General features: G+C 49.2%; 1 protein-coding gene across 2 annotated transcripts in view; it reads left to right on the top strand.

The window, feature by feature from the left end:
- Slc45a4 (solute carrier family 45 member 4) overlaps positions 1–26,363 on the top strand; it is a 75,281-nt gene that overhangs the window by 25,679 nt on the left and 23,239 nt on the right. For both annotated transcript variants that reach the window (XM_052747992.1, XM_052747991.1), the window contains exon 2: positions 16,273–16,902. In XM_052747992.1, coding sequence (XP_052603952.1) covers positions 16,659–16,902 — 244 coding nt within the window. In that variant the 5' untranslated portion in view covers positions 16,273–16,658. The remainder of the gene's footprint in view (positions 1–16,272; positions 16,903–26,363) is intronic.

Below are 26,363 nucleotides of genomic sequence, written 5' to 3'. Positions count from 1 at the left end.
CAGGATGGCAGCATTGAGTGAGCTATAAAGGTGTGTCAAAGGACATTATAGAATTGGCTGATTAGGCACAGAAGTTCCCTTTCTAAACACAGAGACTTTCAAGTGAATTTCTGTTCGTTTGCAATGGAGACAAAATGCAGAACACTTTACATGTATTCATTCTGGCATGGTAGCCTATAGAATCTATTGATTGGTACCTATTATAGATTTACATGTGGCCTTGCACTAGGCATTTACAGGAAGCACATATAGTGCATACAAGTATAAGAAACCATGTCCAGCGTAGTGTCGTCTGCCTGCTTCTCTTGGCAAAAAGGTTTGTACTTGAGCTTCATGTCCAGGACAGAGTGGCAAGAATTGCTTGTTATGGGACAAGCATCCCTTAAGCATCTTTGCAAGAGACTTTGTTTGCAGCTCCCTGACTGTAGCTGTGTTCCAATCCTCTTGTGTTTCCAAGTGCGGATTACAGGGATGCTCCAGCATGCTGGCTCCTGTCTTTGACTCAAATCTACACAAAGCGTCTGATGTGAAGGATTCTGCATCAGTCTTAGAGATGGCTGCTAGTCTCCCAGAATGGATGAAGAAACGTTTTGTGTGCATTTGCATCTGCAAGCTCAGTCCTGCATTCCAGATGTGGCATGCTATTCTGTGGAAGGCTACAGGTGACCTCTGCCCTATGCCCGAGCCATTCTGCCTTAGCACCTGCACGCACCTGGATTTCAAGGGGCTGTGTTCTAGTCTTACTCAAGACAGCATTATCCTGTTGACTTCCAGATCAGAACCTGGTGCTGCATGGGCCTTGGCCAATGGTACCTACCAATGACTGAGTGGAAAGGGGGCCTGTATATGTGAAACCCAGTTGGGCCTTTTGTTTGGCCTGGAGGAGCACTGTGGGAGTAAAGCTGCTTCCTCATCTTAGAATCTTGTTATGAGGTCCAGGCTGCCCTCAAACGTAGGATCCTCTTGCCTCTCCTCCATGAGTCCTGGGGTTGCCATATGCCCTCCATGCCTGGCTTGTGTAGAGCTTCTTGACCCATACAGACCAGTGTAGTACCCAGGAGACACAGGCCCAGGGTTCTTGTCTCTTGTCTCCTCTAGCCTGGAGAGAGGAGTAGGGTAGTTTCTTCTCTCTGGTGGGCTTGGAGTCCTGTGGATAGGCTGGGTATGAGCTCTTCACCAGGGTAGGGTGTTGTGGGAGATTGTGTTCAGCTAGCAGTGATGGAGCAGACTGCTTGCATGCGCTCAGTCTGATGGGGGCAGATAGAGAGCAAGACCCGTAGATTCTTGATGCTCAGCCTTGTGGAGGAGAGCCCGGTGAGTGTCCTTCCCCAAACACTGTGCACGAGCTACTATATTTTTGGGCAGGGCTTTAGAACTTTCATCTTAATGGTGATGGGCTGGGGATGGCTTCCTTGGTATGTTTTGGTAATCAGCTTCAAATTTTCACCAGCTAAGTGGACCTGCCACCACCCCATTCCACGGGCGCTTTCAGAGCCACCCCTCCCCCAGCTGAAGGAACTGCTGAGCAGCATGTTGTATATCTGGGCCTTGGAGCATGTTTGTGTAGACAAGCAGAAAGTCTGTCTTCAAAAATAAGTTTTGTTTTTAGCTGAAGTTAGTTCCTAGAGCAGCTTAAAGAACCTGGCTGTGACCCACAGAAGCAGTGCTGTTTTTCTTTGTGTGTGGTGCCAGGGATCCAATGAGATGCCTTGTGCATGTTGGCAAGTGCTCTGTCCCTGAGCTGTATCCCAGCCGGAAATAATGCCTTTGGCTCTGCACTCATACCTTAAAGACTTAATGTCTAGAAGGAATGCTTCCTGTCAGAAGACAGCTGCGTACAGCATGGGTGTGTGTGTGGATGTGCTTCTTTGTAGTAGTGTCTCTGGACACTGCACGTTTCTTAGAGTAAAACCCCAGTGGCTTTGTTCCTTTAGTTGGCTGTGCTGGGCACTGAGTAATAGCCCTGCACTGTAATGCTGTGGCTGTGTCCTGGCCAGGCTTGCCGTCTTAGCAGCTACACAGAGGCTCCAGAGCAGCAGGAGTTAGTTCAGGGGACAGCAAGCCACTGTCCCTAATGCAAAGAAAATGCTAGGTCCTGATGTACCAATTTTTCACCGGAGCCAAGGTGGTGCCAAACAGCATTTCCTCAGCACAGAAAATGGGGCCCACGGGTAAAGAGCTTCTCCATGGAGGTGGAAGTTTTGGGTGTATGTGCATTTAGGGGACGTTGCCCTTTGCTGCCATGCCAGTTGTCACAAGGTTCCAGCAGAGTGGAACAGAGAGGAGAAAAGGAAGAGGAAGTGACTGACCAGATCCTCTCCTCTCTCAGTGAGCAGCATGGGGGGGGGGGGGGGGCGTGTCTGTGTGGAAATGAGCTTGCCAGGGCCTAGAAGCACTCCTCAGGGTGCTAAGTTTCCTCAGAGGTCACCCTCACAGCTGAGTTTGGAGGCTAGACACAGAGCTATGCTGTAAACAGTGCCGTGACTCACAGGCCTGTGCAGGTTCCAGGTGAGGAGTTGCTGGGAGACTGGTGCTAATCTTGCTTTTAGGTTAGCTGGCCATAACGGCCCAGGCTACAGCCATTTGTAAACTTGCTTTATCCATTGAAACTTGGGCTTTTGAAAATACGGTTCACGTTTTCCCAAATACAGCAGTAATCCTTTTCTTTCTTTTTTCACCTGTTTTGTTTTTGTTTTTCTTGAGACGGGGTTTCCCTGTGAAATAGCCCTGGCTGCCCTGGAACTCACTCTGTCGACCAGGCCGACCTTGAATTCACAGAGATCTGCCTTCCTCTGTCTCTCCGGTGCTAGGATTCAAGGTGTACCCCACCACTGCCTGGCAGTAATTCTTTCTTATTCCCCCACTCCCATTCCCAGTTTCACTTATTGGTGTCTGCCATCTGCCATCAACCAAGGTCTGAAAGTATTAAAAAGAAAATGGAGTAATCTGGTGAAGTCTCTGCTATCCCCTCATGCCCACTTCAGGGTTGAGTCCCTCTGTCCAGAGTTCCCAGCGTATCTCTCAACAGCGTATCTCAGTCAACAGAGGAAAGCTATTAAGCCGAGAAGAATTAGGCTGAACTTGCTAAGATCTGTGCAGTCCTGCTCCCATGCTCTCACACAGCACAGCACAGAAGCTGCAGCCCTGGATGGTGTAGGTGAAGTGTGCACCCAGGACCAATGGGGTGCTTGGGAGGCGTCCCTGGAAGGTGGAGGGGACTGTTTTATACTGCATGCCTACCGTTTCAAGAATGTCAGCATGTATTTGATCACATGGACTGTCATTTCAGGAAACTCACCACTTACAGTTGAGCCTCACATCCCCTTTTGCCTCGGCACACAACTGGGGTCTGGAAGCCTCTGTTTGGACTTCTCGTGCACCAATGTCAAAGGAGTCTTTACAGTGGTATTACTTAACTGTAATCCTGTCCTTGAGGTCTGTTCTTGATATGTATGTAGTGTGAAGGACTTTTCTTTCATTTTTCATGCCATGTAGCTCCTTCTTTCTCTTCCTTTCTTGCCTACCCTGACCCCTGGAGGGCATGGTGGGCAACAGAATCTGAGTCTGTTGGCATCTGATTTGCACTCATCTGGTGAAGCACTCAGAGGATCTGATCAGTGCTTATCTTGGAGCTTGTGTCTGAGGCCACCCTTGTGGGTTTTATATTAAAGCTGTAACAACTTCCTTCAGCCAGCTTGGATTCCAGGAGCTTCTCGGTTTAGAAGCTTGCTGCAGTTTCCATGGTAGCCAGAGCTTCATTCTGACTCCAGTGGCCTAAGCCAGCAAATCTCCCAGTGCTAGGAACCTTTAGAAAAAAAGGAGGAGAAACAGCTCATTGCCGGTTAATTAAAAAACAGACACCTCCTGCTCAGCTGAGAGTGCAGACTGAAGAAACATACAGACCCAGGTAAGGAAGCCAACCCCGCAGAGCACACTCTCTTTGGGACTGTCTTGTTTTCAGTGTGACCTCACTCAAGTGGGCTTTGTTACAAGCTTTCTAAGTGCTGGATGCTGGCTTGGTCCTTGACATTTGGGCAGCAGTTTATTTTAGTAAAACATGTACAGGGAGTCTGGCTACATAGTGTTTTCCACTGACACAGATTTCTAATCCTAGCACTCAGGGAGGTGGAGGCAGGAAGATCAAGAGTTCAAAGTCACCTTTAGCTACTTAGAGAATTCGAGGTCACCATAGGCCCTGTGGGACCCTGCTTAAAAAAAAACAAAAAACAACAACAACAAAACCCAAAAACTGAAAACCACAACATGAAAAGCTCAACAACAACAAAAAGATGTTTCCCACCCTTGGGAGAGTGAGGCTAGAGAACCAGTGTGGGGCCAGACAGACTGGAAACCAAAACAATAAAAAGGTATTTCATTTAAAATCCCAGTGCCTTCCCCCTAATTCTGTTTTGTTTCTTTGAGACAGAATCTTGCTATGAAGTCCAGATTAGCCTGGAGATCATGGCTGTTCTCCTGCCTCAGTGCTGATGGCAGGCACAAGCCATTATGCCCAGCTCTCTTTTGTTGTTACTTTCAGTGGACAGTGTTATCCAGGCTGGCCTCAGGCTGTGGGCTCAAGTGATCCTATCTCAGTCTTCCATGTTGTTGATATTGCACTGCTGTGTCCAGTGTGCCCTTGACATTGTGAAAAATAAAGCAATAACTACTTTGATTTGACTCCATATTAAAAATGTTCTCTGGCAGGGCACGGTGTGCCACATACCTATGATCCCAGAGCTCAGGAGCCAGAGGTAGGCAGATCTCTGAGTTCAAGGTCTGCCTGGTCTATATTATAGGTTCTAGGCCAGCCAGGGCAAAACAGTTAGCCCCCGTTAGTAATAATAATACATATTTACTGTCATGTTAATCACCACTGGGGTTTGCCGGTTTCATTCAGAGGTCCAGTGGCATTTACTTTTAAGTTGGCAGCTTGTTTGTGTCTGGTGTGGCAGGCAGCTCTGGCAGGTAGGCTGTGCCCAGGTGGTTTGGGTAGCCCCAATGAGAAGGGGCTGCTGACAGAGACCTCAGCAGATGCATGACCTGAGGTGGCCATGTAGTGTGGCTAGCTTAAAGCCCACAGCTCTAGAGCTGGAGGGGCTCTTTGAGGGGCCTTTGGAAGCCAATCCAGACATAAGGGGAGAGGCAGAAGCAGGGGAGCACTGTAATGGACATGCTGTCGTAAGGGATCATTTTGATTACGATATTGAGAATGGGTCTATAAGGTTGAGGGTAAGTCACTAGCCTAGTTAGGAGCTTCCTGGGTGGCTCAGGTATTAGATAGAAGAGCAGAGGTGGTAGGTGTTACAGGATTCTGAGTGAGCTGAAAAGCAGAGTCCAGCAGAGCCCCAATTCTTGGCCCTGAGTAATCTGATGGGCATATGGGTAACTCCACTCAAGATTTTGGCCTTAGTGTGTATTGGGTTTGTCTTGTTGGTACCAGCAGATTTCATATCACCATACTTGTCTTTGTGTGATTTAAACGCTAGGAAAATCCATGAGAAATTAAAGTTTAAGAGGCTAGCAGTTCTTCCAGCCTAGCTCCCTGTGCAGGGTGTGTGTGTGTGTGTGTGTGTGTGTGTGTGTGTATGAGTGAGAGACAAAGGTAGCATTCTCGCACATTTACGTATGCTTGTACCTCTTGTGTGTGTTGGTGAGTTGTGGACTCTTGCACACCTGCACAACCACCTCAGAACTGAGGTGATTCCCTGGCCTGCTGCTCGAGGGACAGACAGGACAGGACAGTGCTTGTGGGGAGGGGCTGAGCTTCTTGCTTCCGTTTGGCTCTCTAAGCTGATGCATGCTGTTTGCAGGGGCTAGTGCTAGTGGTCTAGCTGCAGACTGCTTTACTAAGCTATTAGATGTCTGGGCCAGGCTGTGCTGTACTCCATGCCCCACAGGCCCTGAGGATTCTCAGTAGGTTCCCACAGCTCTCTTGGCAATTCTGATGTTTTCCTTTGCAGATGGAAAAGTTGCTTCCAGAAATGGTGTGCCAGCCACGTCAACACAGGCACCTGTGGGTTGATAGCATTCATGGTCTGCAAGCAGGCCTGGTGGCCTTGCAGTATCCAGTAGTGCTTAGGGACTGGTAGATTTCCTCCTGTGATGTGTGAGTGGAGTCTAGTCCATGTTGGCTGGGCCCTTCTAGGGCTCCTCTGGGGTTTGCCCTGAGTGCTGAAACAGCTTCATTGGCTTAGTTTTAGGTCCTTGGGTCTTTGTGACAGTCATGTTCTCTGTCAGCTGCTGGAGTCATGGTCTTACATCATGGATGTATGACTACTAGTTGATTATACAGGAAGACAGGAGCAACAGTTTAACAGGTTGTGAGACACTGAGGGATTCACTTGTAGTGGCTTTCAGGGCGGAGGTGGTACTAGAGGAAGGACCTTTACTTCCAGACTGGACAGAGGGACAAGAGGATCTGGGTGCTGGCTCTCCCTGTGCTGCTTCTGCAGACCTTGACACTGTGCTCTGCTGCTCTGGCTCACTGAAGCTTTTACACCTGTGGGGGAAGGGGGCTGGGATTCCAGGTACGCGCCACCACTCCCCATCTGCATATACAGTTTATGTGGAGGGTGTGATAGCTTCTCTGGGTGGCTTAAAGAATTCTAGAATTGGTTTGTCTTGAAGTTTACTTTCATGGCAGTGTGCAGTTTTATTGGTGGAAGTATTAAGGCAACTCTACGTAGTTAAAAGGGAGGTTTATTTTGTGGTAACTCACAAGTAAAGGGATAGGTTACAGGGTCTGGGAGAGGTGAAATGCAGTCCAGCGGTGTTCTCTGGAGAACTCTGCTCGGTCTACATCCAGGGTCCAGGATCCAGGAACCAAGAAAGCAGGCACATCTGGATCTCAGGTCTTAAGGGCTCCTGTCTTGGCCCACCTCGTAGGCATGACAGTTACCGGAAGCCTCAGTGGGGGTAGTACTTCCAGGTCAAAGCTGGAACAGCTACCCACTACACAGTTTCTTAAAAATAAAAAATTTTAAAGTCATCTTAGTCACTGGTATTGACACACTAGTTGTCTAGTGAGAAGTGGGTCTTTGGGTTCTGTGATTATTTTCTTCTCACTAAGTGGGAGACCCTGTAGCCCAGGCTGGCCTTAAACTTGTAGAAGTTCTTCTAACTCAGCTTCCCAAGTGCTGAAATTATAGATATACACCATCACCCCTGGCTCGAGAGAGGAATTTCACCTTTCTGAGCATTCATTCCCTCCCTGCTCAGTGCTGGGAATTGAATGTAGGGCCTCATGCACGCCCAGCATATGCTTTACCATTGAGTCAGCTCTCCAGCCCTCTTTTTACCTCCTTTATTTTTACTTTATTGCTCTTATTGTTGCTATTGTTTTTCTTTTGGTTTTTCTGAAACAGAGTTTCTCTATATAACAGCTGTGGCTATCCTGGAACTGCCTTTGTAGCCCAGGCTGGCCTCAAACTCCTAGAGATCCGTCTGTCTCTGCCTCCAGAGTGCTGGGATTAAAGGTGTGCACCACCACCGCCCGGCTGTTCTTGTTGTTTTAAGACAGAGTTTCATGTACCTGAAGCTGGCCTTGAATTCCTGATTTTCCTGCTCAGCCTCCCAAATGCTGTTACTTCTTGTTTTAAGGCAGGGTCCTGGTAAGTTGCCTAGCCTGGCATCCGATTTACTCTGTCCAGGCAGGCCTTACATAAGCAGTCCTCCTGCCTCAGCCTGCTGAGGAGGTAGAAAGACAGGCTCAGCTCTTCGCCCTCTGCAGTCTCCATGATTTCACCTCATCTAGGACTCACAGTTGTTTCTCTTTTCAGGTTCCTTTCCTGCCACTTAGTAGTTTGCATTTAACAGTTCAGTCTGTCTTGACATGTGTCCCTGGCTAACCCAGAACTCATCGTATAGCCTGGGCTGGCCTCCAGCTTGTCACGATGCTCTTGTTTTGGTCTTGCTTTGAGTGCTGAGATTATAAGCATGTGTGCCACGTCTGGCTTCCTCCATAGTTCATTAGTTCTCCTACCGAAATACATCTTGATTGCTTCCAGGAACTTGTGTGTGCAGGGTTTGTGGGGTCATGAGTGTACAACCTGTCAATTACTCTTGGATTGTTTACTTCATCCTGGGTCCCAGAGCTGTATAGCTGCACCCTTTGTATCCCCACCAGCAGTGACCAAACAAGGCTGTACCACATCCTCACTAGTACTTGGTGTTTGAATTTGGACAACTCTGGCAGGTGTGTAGCAGCCTGGCACCTAGGTGACACATGAAGGGAAACATCTTTTCATGACTTGGTGTGCTTTCATATATGTGTGTCTTCATGACCTTCCTTGTAGGATCCTTGACCAAATTTTTTTTTTTTTTTAAGTTTTTGAGACAGGGTCTCATGTAGCCCAGTCTGGCTTTGAACTCGATACGCAGCTTAGACCAACCCTGAACTACTCTTGACCCTCCTGCTTTTGCAGCGCACATGATATAGTTACTGGCATTTTCAACCACGCCTGGTCCTCGACCTGTCTTTAATCAGACTGTTTTCTGACCATGAGAGTTGAGCGTGTATTTTGGATAGCAGTCTTCTGTCAGCTGTGTTCTTTGCAAGTCCTTTCTCCTGGTCTGTAGCTTACCCTCCTGCTCTCTTGACACAGCATCAACTCATTGCTTACATGCTTTCCAGTAAAAGACAGACTTGCTATGTGCTGTGTTTCTTTCATACCATGGATACATTGGATTAGGTGGATTCAATTGGACTTATACTCTTGGTCCATACATTGACATTCTTTGCTATCTGCTGCCATTGGACCAGTTTCTCTGGTTTGTGTTGTCTCTGATCATCTGAAGAGAGGTGCTGCTGGGGACCAAGAGGCTATGTCAGTGATGTTGCTCAGGGCTGTTTGTGGTTCCATTAGTGCCTAGTATCACACTGCGATCCCTGTCAGGTTGCCCCAGCAACCTTCTTGCATTATGCTGATGTGAAAGAGGCAGGTAGCTGCCTTCTCCCCATACTGTACTTTGGACTTTGAATTTTGATCCTCCACTACAGGGTAGCAATTTGGTAAGGTGCTTTTTCTCTAACTCTTGAACCTCCCAGGCAGCCATGTGCTCTGGGGAGCAGCTGACACAGGAGGCTGTGCCATAGGGTGGATGGAGTCACCACATATTTAAGTTATTTCAACTGTGCATTTAAGTTGAAGACCACCTCCTGTACTCATGGTGTTCTGAGGGTGTGGTGCCTTAATTTGTGTCTGTGTATACGTGTGAATGTGGGTGCTGTGGCAAACCAGTCACCACCGAGCACTTGTTGGCTGCATGTAGTTAAAGCACACAGTCTACATGTGTGTGAGAATATGTATGGACCATGGTAGGGGCATCTGTAAGTGCAGCATGCACCACCAGCACTCTTGGGCAGTGCCCATGTTGAGTGCCTCATTGATTTTGACTCTGCTGGTGAACGTTGTAACCGTTTCAACCCTTAAAACATCCCGGCTATGGAGCTGGGGAAGTGGCTCAGAAAGTGAAGTGCTTGCCTCCTATCAGGTTTGGATCTTCAGCACCCACTAATTGCCAGGTGATCATGGTAGCCCGTTTGTCATCTCAGCTCTTGGAAGGAACCTCTGACACAAGCTATCTAGCCAGACTAGACAAAACTGGCAAGCTCTGGGTTCAAATGAGCAACCCTATCTCAGTATATACAATGGAGAGAGATTGAGGAAGAAACCCAAACCCAGTGTCAATCACTGGCCTCCACATGCGTATGCAACACATGCATGCACGCACACACACCTCTACCACACACATATACACACACCTAAAAGATGCGCCCCAAAACCTTGAGCCACGCGTGGGGTACTGATCAGAGCTGCTATCCAGACACTTTTCCACAACAGCCTGAAGGAAGTCACATGTTTTGGCATCAGTCACTCTCACATTAGAAACAGGACAATAGAGGAAGTTGTTGATTGGAACAATTGTCGTTGCATTTGTCTGAGTACATCTGCAGACTGTAACAGAATTGTCACCAAGTGGGCAGCTTTCTGGAGCAGGCTTCGAGGGAAGCAGTCTTTGCTGTACTGGAAAAACCGTCCTGGTTATGTCAGAGGTCACCTAACAGAAGAGGCCAGAAGAAGCCATAGCCTAATTTTGTTCTCAGGAGTGCAGAACTGTGTTATGAAGAGGCAGCTGGTCCTTCTGGCTTCAGCCTCTGCATGTCATCATGCTTTTAGCCTGGGCATTTTACACTGTCTTTCTCCGAGGAAGCTTTTGCATGTGGTTACATAGTGTTCATTCCTGTGATGGCATGGGACCAGCTTCCTTCCACGGAACAGTTGTCCTGCACTAGGAAATGACTTCATGGGCATTGCCTTATGGATAATGAACCTGCTTTTATGGTACTTGATGGTTCTGCACTAGGAAATGACTTCATGGGCATTGCCTTATGGATAATGAACTTGCTTTTATGACACTTGATGGTTCTCTCCTGAAATGTGCTGACCAAATGCTGGGTACTTGACCTCTGGTCAGGAGTCATGGCTCCACCCTACTTCCTTCAAGCTTCCTTCCATTTCTTTTTGGGCTCTGATAGAGAGTATCAGAGATGGGGTGTGGGGAGCCCACAAAGAAGGCCTTTCCACCCTGTAGGGTCTTTGTGCCCGGGAAAGGCACAGCAAAGACCTGAATTCCCAAACAAGAGCTATGCTTGGTTAAGTACAGATGGAGAGGACTAGGTGCTATCCAGGGATGCCTTGTCTCTGGGGAAATGGATGAGTGAGCCAATCAGGTGCCTCTGAGATTCAGAAGTGCTGTCGTTCAAGTCTGGGAATGATGAGCAGATTGTTAACTTGGCTATTCTCTTCTTTTTGTCTGTTCGCAGACAAAAGCATTAAACAACAAGTTAAAATACAAAAGTCAGTAGCCTCAGTGAGATGGAAGGGACATGAGTCTGAGTGAGCAAGCAACATTATTAGCCTTCGAATGGCCACTGACCAAGGAAGAACGAATCCTGGCAACAGAGGCAAAGCAGGTGGAGTTAGGGATGAGCCTGAGAAGTGTGCAGAGCTATGCAAGAGCCCCCAAGGGCTTTCCTCAAAGGTGCAGAGTGGGCTTGAAAGAAAACCAAAAATAAGGCTATGGAGCACAGCAGCTCTCCAAAAGACAAGTTGAATCCAGTCCAGACTCCAAAAGGACTTTTCCCCCAGATCCTATCACGCGGCTTTTAAAGTCCATATGCTCATAAAGTTCTTAGAAATGAGGATGGAGGAATAATTTGGAGAATGCTGGGAAACACAGAGTAGGAACTGACTCTCAGAAAGTCTGCTGCCATTGGAGGCCTGGCCCCTGGCCTTTGACAGTGGTTCTGGAGCAGAGATGCTCCTGCGCTGCTCGGACACCATCCTTAATACTTCCCCCTTTGCAGAGTAGGGATGCCTAGCTGGGACATGGTATTCTTTGTTCTTCCTTCCTTCCTTAACTGCACCCTATAGCTCCTTATGTACCTATATGTATCCCTCCATCAGCTGGGGTCCCTTTCTCCTGGGTGTGATTTCAAAACTGCTTTACTCTGTGGGGCCCTTCATCTAACCACCACTTCCTAGAGTTTTGAAGAAGAGATTGGGCCTACTGGCTGTGCCAGGTGGTACCCTGATGGGGAGCAGGTTGTTTTCCACAGTGGTGGTCAAATCCCTGTGTGTTGGTCAAGAAACGACAACTTGAGTCTGTTTTATTCTAGCTGTTACCATGACTTTATTAAGAATCCCAGTTTGGAAAGCTGCCCTGGCTCTTGGAGGGTTAGTTGCCTTGCAGTGGTGTGAGTGCCATGGGTTGGCAGTGTCTGGGAGTTTACAGACTGGGGCATGTTCAGCAGGCCTTGCACTTAGTAACTGCTCTTTAAGGCTGCCTGGAAGATGCTCATGGCATTTGCCTGTGTGAAATGTACTCTCTGTTCACCTAGACCACTTGAGCAGCAGGTACCCAACCTAGCATACACACTATCCACAAGGATTCCAGAGAGGTCAGATCTAGGATGAGGGGACTGGTTACTGCTCATGGCTCACCAGGTGTGGCTGCTCCAGAACTCTGGAATGTGGGTGTGGCCAGGGGAGGCAGTGGGTGCCCTCCCTGTCACTGCTTTCAAGTGGTACATCATCTTTCATTGAACCACACTGGACTCCTGATGTGTGGCTAGTTCTGGTGTGAGGACCCATGTTAGGGAGGTGAGGATGTTGGTGTATCATGAGGGGCTGATCAACTGCTGCCATGGTATGTCATTCAGCCCAGAGCTGAAATGGTGTTGGCAGGACCAGAGCTCGCTGTCCTAAATGGGGAAGAGTCTGGAAAGGTTGGTGTGTCTTCAGCTGGTGCAGAGAGGCAGGAAGCATAGCAGGACTGGATGGTGTGAGCCCCAGGGAGCACAAGCCGCTACAGTAAGCATCCCTCTTCCCAGAGCTGGACTGGACTGCATCCCCTCAAAGATGACAGCAGCAGCCCAGGTACAGCTGGGTGCCAGGCTCTCCAGGCTGCTTCCTCTGAGACTATGGGTGCTGAGGCTGCCTGGCACCTGTGTGCACACCTGAGCACTATGCTAACTGAGTCCTGACCTTGCACCAGTTCTGAGTCTTTGAGTAGGGAGACCCCAGACATCCCAGAGTTCCACTCCACCCCCCAGTCTGATGTCTGTTTCTTTTGGCACTCACTTGGTACTTGTGCTACCATACATTGCTCTGCCCAGGTTGAAGGGAAGGTATTTGTAGCCAGGCCTGGTGCCAGCTGTGACCAGAAGCTGCACACTGTACTACACCATGGTTTGTTGGACTTCTTACTTGGACTTCTCTTCCCCTTAAGCTGCTGTGAAACCCCACCGCCTGAGAAGTGTAATGTTGCTGTGGAGGCCTAGCTTTAGCTGAGGACACCACATCTTCAGGGCCAGCATGTGACTTGATGGCATAAGGTTCCCAGCTCTGTTTGTGCAACCTGGGATAACGCATTGACAGTGGTGGTGTGCTCAGATCAAGTGGGAGCTGAAAACCCAGAAGCTGTTTGGATGGGGCAACAAAGGAACCTACTCAATTGAGAGATTCCTGAGAATGGTTGACCTGTCTCCAGGGCATAGGTCAGCACCCTGCAACTTGGTAGTGAGATCCAGCCTGGAGGCCTGGTTCTGCTGGGCTGGTCAGCTGGTTTTGCATTTAAGGGGTTGTTTAAAAAAGAAAGAGAGGAGAGAGAGAGAGACAGAGAGAGAGAGTGAGAGAGAGAGAGAGAGAGAGAGAGAGAGAGAGAGAGAGAGAGAGAGAGAAAGGAAGAAAACTAAATAGAATATACAACAGAAGCTATATGTGGCTTTAAAAGAAAGCTGGCCACACGGGCTGGAATTGATTCAGATGTGATCATCAAGGGCTCAGACACTTAAATTTAAAAAAAAATTATTTTGTATGAATGCATATGTATTCACCATGTGTCATGGTGTGAGTAGAAATCAGAGGACAGCTTGAAAAGTTATTTTTCTACTAACACCTTATGGATCCCAAGGATGTCAGTCTGTACTCTTTGAGCCATCTTGCTGGCCCAGGCTTTGGACACCTTGTAGAAACCCTTAGGTCAGCCTTACTCAACCTCGGGGCTGATGGCTGGATGCTGTAGAATGTAACAGGGTGCTGAGAGTGTCCCTGGCCAGTAGCTACCCTGTTAACATTGTGACTGGCATGGACTGCCTAGACTGATTTGCACACCATGTATTGGAGGGTTTTTATTTTTTATTTTTTATTTTTTTGTCTCATTTTACTTTTCCGTTTGGTTTTTGAGGCAAGGTCTTATGTAGCCCAAGCTTGCTATATAACCAAGGACAATCTTGAACTCCTTTCTTCCTGCCTCCACCCTGCAAGAGCTGATAGTACAGGCATGCACCACCGCGCCTGGTGTCAGAGGGTTTCTGCCTCATCTCTGCTGTTGCTGCAGTGACTCTGGAGCCAAGTCTTAGCCCTGCATCTCAGGCACACAAGTCTCTGAGGATAGAGCAGAAGTGGGCCAAAGGCCACCGAGCAGAGCTGAAGGGTTTGGTGTTTGTAATTACGTTTTTTAGGACCGCTTGCAAAATAATCACTGTTGTCCCGTCCAACACCCAGCTGATCTGTTTCAGCTCCACAAACTGTATTGGTACATGTCCCCAGAATGTCCATGTCAGGAACAGGCCAACAGGTTAAACTGTAGGCCCTGTTTTGACAAAAGACTGGCAGTTTGACATAAAGATCATGGTGGTTACTCTCAGCAGTCCCAGGGCGAAGGTCGAAGTCAAGAGTAGCGGAGCTGAGGGTAGGATCAGTTTCCCCACTGCTTATACCATGTGTTTGAAGTGGCTCCTGATAAGAAAGAGGAGTATAAGTAGGTAACTCGTTTGTTGTTGTTTTCTTTTTCATTATGCATATTGAGTGCCTGTAAAGGCTGGTGTGCACATGATGGCCAGTGTCTCAGAGATAAGAGGTGTTGAATCCCCTGGAGTTCCATGGAGTTGTAAGATGCCTAACATGGGTGATGGGAACTGAATTTGGGTCCTTTGGAAGAGTAGGAAGGACTCTTAACCACTTAAGCTGTCTCTCCCATCTTCTCTCCATTCCCTTGACTGAGGTTTATATGGCACAGTAGGTAGGTGAATGTGAGATTTCAGATGAGGGCTGCAGTGTGGAGTTGCAGTAGAACTGGGGACAGAGAAGCCGGTGTACAGCTGAGACTGCTGAATCTCTGATGGGGGGAGGGGAGGGTGGGCTTGAGGGGGTGGGTTATAGTTGTAGCCAAAGAGCAAGGTGAGTGGGGGGGGGTGGGGAGAGCTGAAAGCCAATGCACTGGGAAACCTTCCCAGTCGAGCTGTCCTGGCCCTGCCTGAGAGGACTGAGAGGGAGGGACTAGGCGGTGCTCACCCCAAGTTTTCTACCTACCCTAGAAGGGGAGAAAGGGCTAGTTAGGACTCATCTGTTTGTTTGTTTATCTCACTGTGTAGTACTGGCTGTCCCAGAACTCACCATGTAGATCAGGCTGGCCTTAAACTCACCTACCTCTGCCTCCTGAGTCCTGGGATTAAAGGTGTGTGCCACTATGCCTGGCTTAGGACTCATCTTTACTAAGTAGATATTACTAGAAAAAAAATATATGTATATGTATATATGTTGTTTGTTTGTTTGTTTTTCGAGACAGGGTTTCTCCATGTAGTTTTGGTGCCTGTCCTGGATCTCGCTCTGTAGACCAGGCTGGCCTTGAACTCAGAGTACTAGAAATATTTTATCCAAAGCAACCATTGAGAAATGTTTGGTAAGCTATCTGCCTACAGACCCAACTTCAAATCCAATGAGAATGCTGCTCTGCATGATTCAGGGACCCTTTTTTGTAACCCTTCAGATGGAACCTAGTATCTGGAGGTCTACCTCCCAAAGAGGTCAGGGTATTGTGCACCCCCACCTTTCTTCTTGTTGGGGCAGCTGGCATGTGCATGCATGTGTACATGCACATATTTGTTTGAGTCAGGCTCTTGCTGTGTCGTCCAGACTGGCCTAGAACTCAAGATCTTCCTACCTCTGCCTCCCTGCTGCTGGGCTCACACCTATGTGCCACCGCACTGATGTCGGGATCCTTTGTAAAGGGACATGTCTAGTTATCTCTAAGAATCAATATATTACTGTGGTATGTGTCTAAGCAGAGATAAGTCACAAGCCGGTCACAAACTGGAGTGGAGCAGACTTCAAGACGAAGCTCTTGTGTTGCAAGGCCCCTGGTAATGCCACACGTAGGCAGGGTGTCTGAGAACTGCTTGAAGTTACAGGGTTTGGCATGCGTGGAAAGGCCTTTTAACGTTCATTTGATTATCACTGAGTTTTCCAACCTGGACAGGTGGAGGACTGCTTCCCGAGTTGCTGCTGAGGACCCAGCCGCAGGACAGATTTGAGTTGGCCTTTAGGTAGTGGGCCTGGTATCCCCGGCTGTCTAGCCTGCCTCTTCCGCCTTTCATTGCACATTTGCAGGGAGTGTCTCATGACCACAGTGTCCCTCTGTGGTTCTGTCAGCCGCTCCTCCCAGCTGCCCTCTCCTTTCTGCCCTCTTTTCCTGTGCTAGAGGGCCAGGAAGGATGCCACCGGTGACTCCCGCGACAGGAAAACCTGACACGATGGTGTCAGTGTTGGCTGAAGAGCGGGCACTTTTTTCCCTGTCCACTTCTCTCCTGAGTCCACTTTCTTCAGCTGCCCCCGAATAGTCCTCACGAGCTCGTGTTGAGTGTTGTCAGTGGCGGCAGGTGTGGGCAGAGGCCACCTCTGACTTCAGCTTGTCTCTGCTCTCTTGCAGATCCTCTAGCCGCTCGATGGGGAGTCACAGAAGACCGCCTGTGTGTGTCAGCTCCCTACCTCTCTGTAGCAACAGAAGTGACTGCAGCGCCTTCACAGTCATGATGATGAAACTGGTATTAACTGAGTGGCCCTTATGGATTTTTAACTCTAACTCACAGTGAGCCAGCAAGCCATATGTTTACAGTCCGACCAAAAACCCTTCTGTGTTGCTGCACGGCTCGTGTGAGAAGTTGAGACGCCTGTTGGTACAGAGTGGAATACAAGAGTTACTTGCCGAGGAATACACTTGCAGCAGAACGAGAAGACGTCTTAATTTATCATTGGAGAGAGATGATAGTATTATTTATATAGGTAGAATAAATACATATATATATTTTGGTGGTAATGAAAATGGCTCCGCAGAATGCCGACTCGGAATCTATGCAAGTACAAGAGCTGCCTGTGCCCCTGCCAGACCCTCAGAAACGCAGAGACACAGAGGCTGAGACCCAAGAGGAGACCATCAGTGAGGGGTCCATAGACAGAATACCCACACGCCTATGGGTCATGCACGGGGCAGTGATGTTTGGCAGGGAATTCTGTTACGCCATGGAGACAGCACTGGTTACACCCATACTGTTACAGATAGGTAAGTACAGCAGCAGGCCTGGCTGCCGCCGAGTGTGCAGCTCCAGCCACAGGTGGTGGAACTGAAGGCCCTGGGGACCCCTGCCATGGATCCTTGACCTCTGTGAACCAGGTTCAGGGGTGGTTCCTCTGCTCTGGACATTGCATTGCATGTCCTTGTAGCAGGGCACTTGAAAATAACTGGGCTTGGCTATGTTGAGCATACCAGCTGTGGAGGCCACTGGCTGTACCACCGCGGCAAATCAGGGATCCTGGTGTCACACCCGAGTTTCTTGCCTATGGAATGGGGGTGAGTGCAATCCCACCCCAGAGGTGACTGCAACCCTTCCAGGGTGCCGCTAGAATGGGTTTCCCCCCAAATTTTATCATAATCTTTAGTTTTCTCTGTAGACTCGGGCAGTTTTAAAAACTTAATTCTTGAGCTCTGAAGCTTCATAAGAGAACTAGATAAAAGGCTAAGCAATGTAATCAGGATTAGTATTTTAAAAACCTGTCTGCTTTGGTTGTTTTTAGCAGTATTTCTTGCCACAACATAACCACATCCTTGCATGGTAAAAGCTAACCCTGCTATGCTGGGATCAGTCAGCTCAACATGGATTTGTCATTCCCCTGTGACATCATCACCACTTCTTCCATCACATTGGGATGTGGCTTGGGCCTCAGAGCACACAGGTCTGTGTGGAGCAGGCTTCCTGATACTGGCGGTGCTCACGACCTCATGTACGCCTGCTCTGCGGCCCCCGTTAGTAAGGCCCCTGGGATAGGTCTCATTCTGAGTTCCACTCTGGATCCTGTCATGCTTTTCTTTGGGAATCAGACCTTAATCTCCTCCATTCACTTCCAGTTCTCAGAAGGCATAGGAGTTGGCCAGACGGCTTATAGCACAGATGACAGATGGACTGGGGACTCTCCTGGAGGGTTAGCAGGGTGGTTAGCAGGGTAGCTTGACGACACGTGGTTGTTCTCTTGGTCTGTCATTGTGCTGCTTGTCATCCTTGGGGACCTGTCACGTGAAGGCACTGGGGCACATAGGCCGTGCTCACCAAAGACAGCTTAGCCCCGTGAGAACTTGGGAAGGAGGCATCAGGCTTTCTTGGTGTGTGTTTTGTTCTCTCGAAGCCTTCTGAGAACTGGCTACCACCCAGGTCTGGTAGCAAGCAGATCTGGAGCCAGTATGGACTTCCATGTTGGCCTGCTGCTTACATTGTAGCAACAGAGATGTGATCCACATCCCCAAGCTGCTGAGACCCAGGACCCACAGCTGCCTGGAATCCTCACACTTCATGTGTTGTACTGTTTCCACATTACCTTCAACACTTCATTTTTTGATTTTGGGTATTTATTGTATGAGGTTTGTTATGTATTAACATTTTAATTAGTTAATTATTTTACTGTACACACCTCCCAAGTAGCTGGGATTATAGGCCTGAACCACCACCAGTCCCTCAATGACTCCATTTTACTACAGATCTCTGTGGCTTCTTGGAGAGATCCGCATGACAGGGAAGGCTCCAACCAAGAGCCAGGCAAGACCCAAGGTTATGAGTTAGGAGTTTGTGAGAAACCAAATCTTGTCAGTTCGTAGTGACAGAATTTTCCCCAACTGAGCTTTGCAATGACCACAGCCTGGTCAAGACCTGGATTGAGAGGCCTTGAGCCGTACTCCTGAGCTGAGCATCAGGTCCCTGACCCAGAGAATGGACAAACGCTGTAAGCCGTTCTCCACGTGTGCCTTGTCGCATAGCAGTTGGTAGCTGATGTGTGGGCTCTGGGTGTTCTGTTTGAAGCTTTATGGTGATGCTATTTCTAAACCCTTTATGATTTAGAACATGGTGTTTTCCCCATTACTCGCATATATTCATCTTTCTAAAAGTGGGTATCACTGCTTTAATTTTTTTTTCAATTACATTGATTGATTGATTGATTGAGGCTTGTGAGTTTACATTTGCTCAGAGAACAAATTTCAGGAATCAGTGCTCTCCCACCATGTGGGGCCTGGGAATGAACATGAACTCAGGTCTTCAGGCTTGGCAGCAATTGCCTTTACCTTCTGAGCCATCTCACTGGCCCTCAAAGTGATTTCAAAGGAAAGATGTTTTTATTGACAAGTATCCCTTCATAAAAACTGTGCAATTAGTGGTAGGAAGTCTGTCCTTTCTTTTTTCGAATGTTCGGTTTCCCATAGAAAACTTTCTGGCTGGAAGGTGGCAAGCAGAAGCAAGTGAGCCGAGCACTAGCGCAATTGTGCCCTTTGAAGTCAGTGGACCAGATGGGCTCAGTCCAGGAGTAGCCAATCAAGCGAGCATGTGCAAGGCTGACTTTTGGCGGTTCCCAAAGGCAGTGCCCTGTGTTGCCCTGTGAGTGCACTCCTCTCAGTTAGTAAGTTGTCTTCGTGTTAAAATATTGCGGTAAAGCTGATCAATGAGCCCCCATGTGGGGTGCAGAAAGGCTGTTGAATGTCCCATGGAGAGGAAGTCGGTTCTGCTTGCTTCTTCCCAACTTCTGGCTGTCACCAGCCATGTGGCAGGCTGCCTCCCTAGTCGCGCTGATGTCCCAACAAGTTTTGCAGCCTGCGTTCCTGTGCCTTTTAACCACGGTACAACTCCTTGTACTGTTGACACAGGACTGGGACCGATAGAGGGACCCTCAAGCCCTGTCTAGCATGGAGAGGCCAGTGTCCTCTGAGGTGTTGCCCGCAATGTCCTCTGCCCTTGATAGTGGTAATGTTTGGTCATTCTGAGCCTGACCGCATTGGGGTTTCCCCCATGCTGGCCCTCAGGGAAGGGTAGGAATAGGGGAGACTCCAGAAGCTTGGGTTGAACAGAAAGTGGTGTGGCCGGCCAGCTGCCCTGTGATAAATCAGTGTTTTCCTTTATGATAGCCGCGTGGCCCCTGGGTTCTGGGTTCTCTGTTATTTCCATCGTTTGCTCCAGTGGCATATGTGGTTTCTGTGCCTGTAAGGTGGTGGTGTGGGAAGGCACCGTGTTCCACAGCCAAGGCTGACTCCTTGGGGAAGCCTTGGCTCTCCCTCATCCAGTGTTTGTGGGTTTACTTCTGTACCAGCACCTCTTTTGAAAACAGTCACTGAGTTTACATGTCTGACATGCTTCTGTGAGTCTGGCACATTGTGAGACCCGAGTGCTCCTGCTCCTTCACCTGGGCTCCCACAGAGCCTTGGGCACCTCTGCTTTGCACAGCTATCAGGAAAGTGAAACCCTGGGCCAGAGCACCTGGAAGTCTCCTCCCCATAGAATGAGTAAGGACGAGGGCTGTTAACTGAGCTCACCGGACTCCAGGCTCTTGTTCTCAGGGTCAGCGGCACCATGCTGCACAGCTTGAGACATGACAGGCCAAGAGGCTTCTCCTCAGGAGATCCCAGCCCGTGTCCTCAGTTCCCCACCATGCAGGAATGTTCAGGGGCTTCATTCTTCTTACTGTTGATACTAGAATCTTTTTTTGGGAGGTGGGAGAGAGTCAAGACAGGGTTTCTCTGTGTAATAGCCCTGGCTATCCTGGAACTTACTTTGTAGACCAGGCTAGCCTCAAACTCAGAGATCGGCCTGCCTCTGCCACCCAAGTGCTGGGATTAAAGACGTGCGCCACCGCTACCCAGCTGACAGTAGAACCTTTTATTTCAAGACAGGCTTTCTTTCTGTACAGTAGACTGGCCTACAACTCTCGATCTTCCCCATTAGGCTTCCCAAGTGCTGGGATTACAGCTACATAACACCACACCCACTTCTTAGTACAGTTTATTTGTATGTGGAGTTAGGGATTGAGCCCAGGGCCTGCTGCATGCTTGGCATGTGCTGTGCTACTGAGTCACGGTTACGGCCTTGGCTCAATTTTCACTTTTTACTTTTGTTTTTGTTTTTTGAGACAGGGTCTCTCTATGCACCTTTGGCTGTCCTGGAACTTGCTATATAGACCAGACTGGTTTTGAACTCACAGAGATCTGCCTGCCTCTGCCTCCCAGGTGCTGGGATTAAAAATGTGTGCCACCAAACCTAGTCATTTGTTTTTGTTTTGCTTGCCTGCTTGTTTTAAGACAGATCTGAGTCTCCCAGGCTGCCCTTGAACACCCTCTATACCCCAGGCAGGTCTTGAGTTGGTGATCTTTCTGCTTCTAACAGGCATTATAGGCCTGGCCACCAGACATGTTGCGCCTCTGCCCTTTTCTTGTCCTGGAGCAGAAGGTGAGCTTTTCCTACCCAGCCTGAGCTCCCTGAGTGCTACCACCTCCCGTAGTGCCGTCCCCCACGGTCAGTAAACCTAACAGGGAATGCTACCACCTCCTGTAGTGCTGTCCCCCACGGTCAGTAAACCTAACAGGGAATGCTACCACCTCCTGTAATGCTGTCCCCACTGTCAGTAGGCCTAACAGGGAATGCTACCACCTCCTGTAATGCTGTCCCCACTGTCAGTAGGCCTAACAGGGAATGCTACCACCTCCTGTAATGCTGTCCCCACTGTCAGTAGGCCTAACAGGGAATGCTACCACCTCCTGTAATGCTGTCCCCACTGTCAGTAACCTAACAGGGAATGCTACCACCTCCTGTAATGCCGTCCCCACTGTCAGTAGGCCTAACAGGGAATGCTACCACCTCCTGTAATGCTGTCCCCACTGTCAGTAGGCCTAACAGGGAAATTCTGTCTCTGGTTCTCAGATTGGGACCAGGAGCCAAGACTTACGTCTGTCCTGGACTTGTGGTGGTCTTCTGCTTCTGCCTTCAAGTGCAGGGATTACAAGTATGTGTCATCATTCCTAGCCTCCTCCCTCTGTGTGATGGGAAGCCAGCTGACTACCAGGCTGCCAGTCCCAAGAGATTGAGCAGAGGCAGGGCCTGAAAGATCTACAGAGCACACACACACCTGCCCTGCCTGCCTACTATGGCTGGTGGTGTGCCCTGCCATTCATAGGTCACATGACTCTGGTATCTCAAACTCAGGACCAGATGTGAACATACAGCTGCTTTTGAAAGGCAGAGTTGGAAGCACACTGCTCAGAAGTTTATGGGAAACTTCTAGAGAGCCAGCCTAGCCTTGTTGGGTGTCCTTCTGTGCTGTGTTCCCATGTTACATTCTTCCCTGAGAAGGAGTCCAGTCTCCTGTTACTGTTTATTGTTTCCCTCTTGACTCAGGAAGTATACTCGGGGAAAAGGAAAATCAGATAACAGAGAAAAGGGTGCCTTTTGTTGTGGTCTATGGACTTGACTCATGAATGACGGCTGGGCTAGCGTGAGAGTCTACCTGCTCTGCTTTGGTGAAGGTTCAGAAGAGTAGCACCCAAGAACAGACACTGAAGTCTGCAGTTTATGTATGGGGAAAAGCTGGTTTACTGTCTCCCACATGCAGGAGTAGGACTGCTCACCACTTTGTGAGTACACTCCATGGAAGCTCCTGGGGAACGGGTGTGTTTCTAGGATTCAGTTGGCGGAAGCTTGAGCCCACCTCTTCTCTGTGGGAAAAGCCTGCCCTTTAATAGTCATCTACACAGAGACACTGGAAGATGAAAACAGCCTCTGTGCCCTTCACTCCCCAACAAGGGCCTGTGTAAGGCATAGCCATGGAGGCTGTGAGCATGAGCAAGATGCCAATATGCCAGTCACAGCAGCCTGGCACAGAGTCGTCAGCAGGGTGGTCATTTTCCTGGCTGTGGCCTGAGCCCAGCCCTTCTAAGGACCCCAGCACACTGCCTCCAAAGCTGGCTGCCTTTTGTGCTTCCGGCTGTCACTTTCATGTTGAAGTGCTCAAACATGGCAAGCCTTTGGTGAGAACTGAGAGGCACATTCCACAGGAGGCATCTGAGTGCAGTGCATCTCTCAACAAGCTCATGCTCACAAACGTGCACTGTGTAGATACGTCAGGTGTCCCGCAACTTCTCACACTTGCTCCAGCTATGTCCCTACCTTAGAGGGTCTGCGTGCCTTGTCAGAGGTACCCTCCTGCCACTCGGGTACACCTAACTCCTCTCAAGGAGTTCTTGTTGTGACCCTTGGCATCCAAGAGCTTGTGCAGGTAGCACACTTTGCTTTGTTACCCCCTTGAACACACTCAGGGCTGTGGATGTAGCCCAGTGTTTACATGTATAGTGTGCGTGAGTGCTGGAGTTCAGCATCAGAACCCTTAACACCACTACCACCACCACCCAACTTCCAAAAAAAGGCACCAGCTGGGTAGAAGGATCATTTGAGCTATGAACTTTAACCATCCTAGCAAATAGAGTCATCCCCCCATCTCACCTGATCTTGAAAGGTAATACTAGGGGTAGAAGCCAGGACCTAGAGTGTGTTGGGTAAGGACTTTACCACCTTGTACCATATGTTGTCCGCCTCCCCTCCACTTCCCCCAGCTCAACAGAAGTTCATCTCAGAGAAAAAGCAGAGTCCTGGAGCTTTCACTCTTGAAATAGTCTCCTTGGCAGGAAGAACTGAGGGCACCCTGTCCCACTTTTCAGGTAGCTCCCTGGTGTGGCTGTCACAGCAGCATGTGCTGGCTGGCACAGGTGGGCCAGAATGGGTGCTGTAGAAGTGAGGACACTTGGCCACAGGTGCAGTAGTAACTTCCCCAGGCTCCCTGGCCAGCACACCTCAACCAGTGGCCTGGGATCCCTTGCTGTTTGCAGTACCGTACCACCACCCCAGGAACCCTAAGGAAAGCAGCACATACATTCGGAGGCTTCTTACATGTTGTCTCTTGGCCCTTCCCCATAGAGTGCTGTGTGCCCTGTGGTGAGGCTGCAGCAGTGTGGGCTGAAGGTGGTACTGAGGAGGCAAATGACCAGTGAGGGGTGACCCTTGAGGGCTTTGTGCTCAGTGATGGAAGCCGGGTGCAAAAGGACACACACTGCATAGACAGAAGGCAGAGTAGTGGGCGCTAGGGAGAGGGAGGAGAGTGTTTAATGGGGGCACTTTGGAAATGTGCTGCATGTTGTTGATTGGTTAAAGTGGAACTTTTATGTGTGCGCGTGCGCATGGTGTGCATGTGGAGAATGGGGCGAGTAACTCCCGAATTGTGGTCCCGGTGACTGGGAAGCAGCTTGTGCTCAGGACTGTGTTTGGGAGGGAAGTCTGGATTTCCTTGCTTTTCAGATCATTGTGTTTAACAAACAATGAAATAGTCACTGCAGTCATTTTTCCCAAGGAATTCCATACGCTGTTATTCTTTTGTCAGACTCTTACTAAGTGCCTGCCTGGTGGTGCTGGGCAGTGTGCCTGGCATGGAAGTGGCATGACAGCCCAAAGCCTGGGACTTGCCTGGACACCTGGACATGTCACCTGAACTGCTACTTTGCAGAGAAGAAAGGCTATAAGTGAACGTGGCTGCACAGTCAGGTTGAGGCAGAGGTTGTGGGGTTGCCCTGGATTCCCTCTGTAAGTGAGCGTGGCTGCACAGTCAGGTTGAGGCAGAGGTTGTGGGGTTGCCCTGGATTCCCTCTGTAAGTGAGCGTGGCTGCACGGTCAGGTTGAGGCAGAGGTTGTGGGGTTGCCCTGGATTCCCTCTGTAAGTGAGCGTGGCTGCACAGTCAGGTTGAGGCAGAGGTTGTGGGGTTGCCCTGGATTCCCTCTGGCTGGAGTCTTCTCTCTTGTCTCCCAAGAATTGGGAACGTTAAGGATTTGCTGATGGCGAGAAGGTGGGGGTGCTCTAGCTAAGTGCAGGAGGAGAGCCCGTGAGTAGGGCTGTTTATCTGAGCAGCATTCTGAGTGCTGAGTGATGGGAAGTGAAGGTGAAGGCTGCACCGTGTGGCCAAGCCAATTCGTGTGACAGGACGCTACCATTCAGTCTACGTGCCGCAGGAGGGATTTGCTCCAGACGCCTGGATTGGTGTGTGTGTATGAGTCTGGTGCTGATGCAGGGATGCTTTGAGGGTCCCTGTGTATTTCAGAACAGGATGACAGGACATAGAGCATACATACTGGGTTAATGAAGGCAAAAAGCCATCAGTTCCTGCAGGAAATGGTCATTAAAACTTTATGATGAAAGCCAAAAATTAGGTAAATTTTAACATAATACCACAAATATGTATTGAAAAGATAGATGAAGATACCAGCAACCCAGAGATCGCGTAAAGGCCCAGAGGTGCTCTGGGGGCCAGGCATTAGTACAGTCAGGTAGGGAGTGTGACTGTTGGGAAGGGCATGCCCATGTCATGAGAGAAGTGGGCTTTCTGAGAGATAGAGTCCAGGGTGGCCTCAGACTGTGGCAGTGGATGACTTTGAATTCTCGACCCTCAGGCCTTCACCTCCCTAATGCTGGAAGTACAGGAGTGTGCTGCCACTCCCTGCTACCTGGAAAATCTTAAAAACCAATGCTGTCTTTACTCTTAAAAGCAACCAGTATAGAAGGTGCCCACTGCACCACTTGCCTGGCTTGTGTAAGACCCTGGATTCTATCCCTAATGTAGAAGAAAGGGTAACTTTAAATGGAAGCTACACAGAATGTATACACATGTAGCTTGTTTAAACAGTTACCAATAGGTCTTGTCTCTGGTACAAAATGGGCTGTCTACTTCCCCTTTTTGTTTTTTATTTTACTTTGTAGTGCTGTAGAGGAGAACCAGGGCTTTGCACATGCTAGGCAAGCATCCTGCCACTGAGCCACATCCCCAGTGAAATGAGGACCTGGATGGGTGTTACAGTTTGTGACTCGTGGGCACATCACAATAAAGGACTGTCCATCACCCTGTGTCTGCAGGTTTCATTGCAGACAGATCACAAAAGGAGAAGCCTAGAGGAAACTGATGGCAGGGGATGGACAAGTAGGACTTTCTCCGACACTTGGCCAAGCCAAGTTGGGTGCAAAAGAGGAACCTGGGCCTGAGTCTCATACCTGAGGCAGCCCTGGCTGCAGGCGTGCTGGCGGGGGCAAATGCAGGCGACTAGAGGAACAGTCATCATCTGTTCTTTAAAGACTCTCTTGCTGTCCACACACCTGTAGTTGGGTTTCCTCTGAAGGAATGACTAAGGCGAATGCTGTGGATAGGAGATAATTTTTTCTGACCCAGCAGCAGTTGGGAGCTGTACTGCCTCTTCCTTTTGTAGAACCCTGAGCCCTGTAATACTTCTCCATTATGTGCCCCGCTTGGCTGGCCTCCCTGCCAGCAGCTTAGTTAGGCCTTCCTCATATGGCCTGGCAGCTCCTAGGGAACCATTTTGGGTTCATTGTCCTTTACTGTCCCTTTTGTCCAGAACATGGTGCACCCCGACTCCCTTGCCTGTGTCCTTGTGACAGCTGAGCCTGGTCAGCGGTGATACCAGCACAGCGTTCTGGGTCAGAAGTGTACTTCAGTAACAGGAATTAGGACCAGTGAACAGGGCTGTGTGCATCCCGTCCTGAATGCAGAAGTCCCGGGAGCAGTGATGTTTGTCATCACCCGTTTCCACAGTACAACATAGGCCCGAGCATTTCAGCACTTGACTGACAAAGCCCTGTGTGGCTTCTGCGTGTCAGGCATCTGTATCC

The sequence above is a fragment of the Peromyscus californicus genome, unplaced genomic scaffold (assembly GCF_007827085.1).
Source record: "Peromyscus californicus insignis strain IS unplaced genomic scaffold, ASM782708v3 Scaffold_20__1_contigs__length_68692818, whole genome shotgun sequence".
Classification (NCBI taxonomy): Eukaryota; Metazoa; Chordata; class Mammalia; order Rodentia; family Cricetidae; genus Peromyscus; species Peromyscus californicus.
This window is presented reverse-complemented; position numbering and strand designations above follow the sequence as displayed.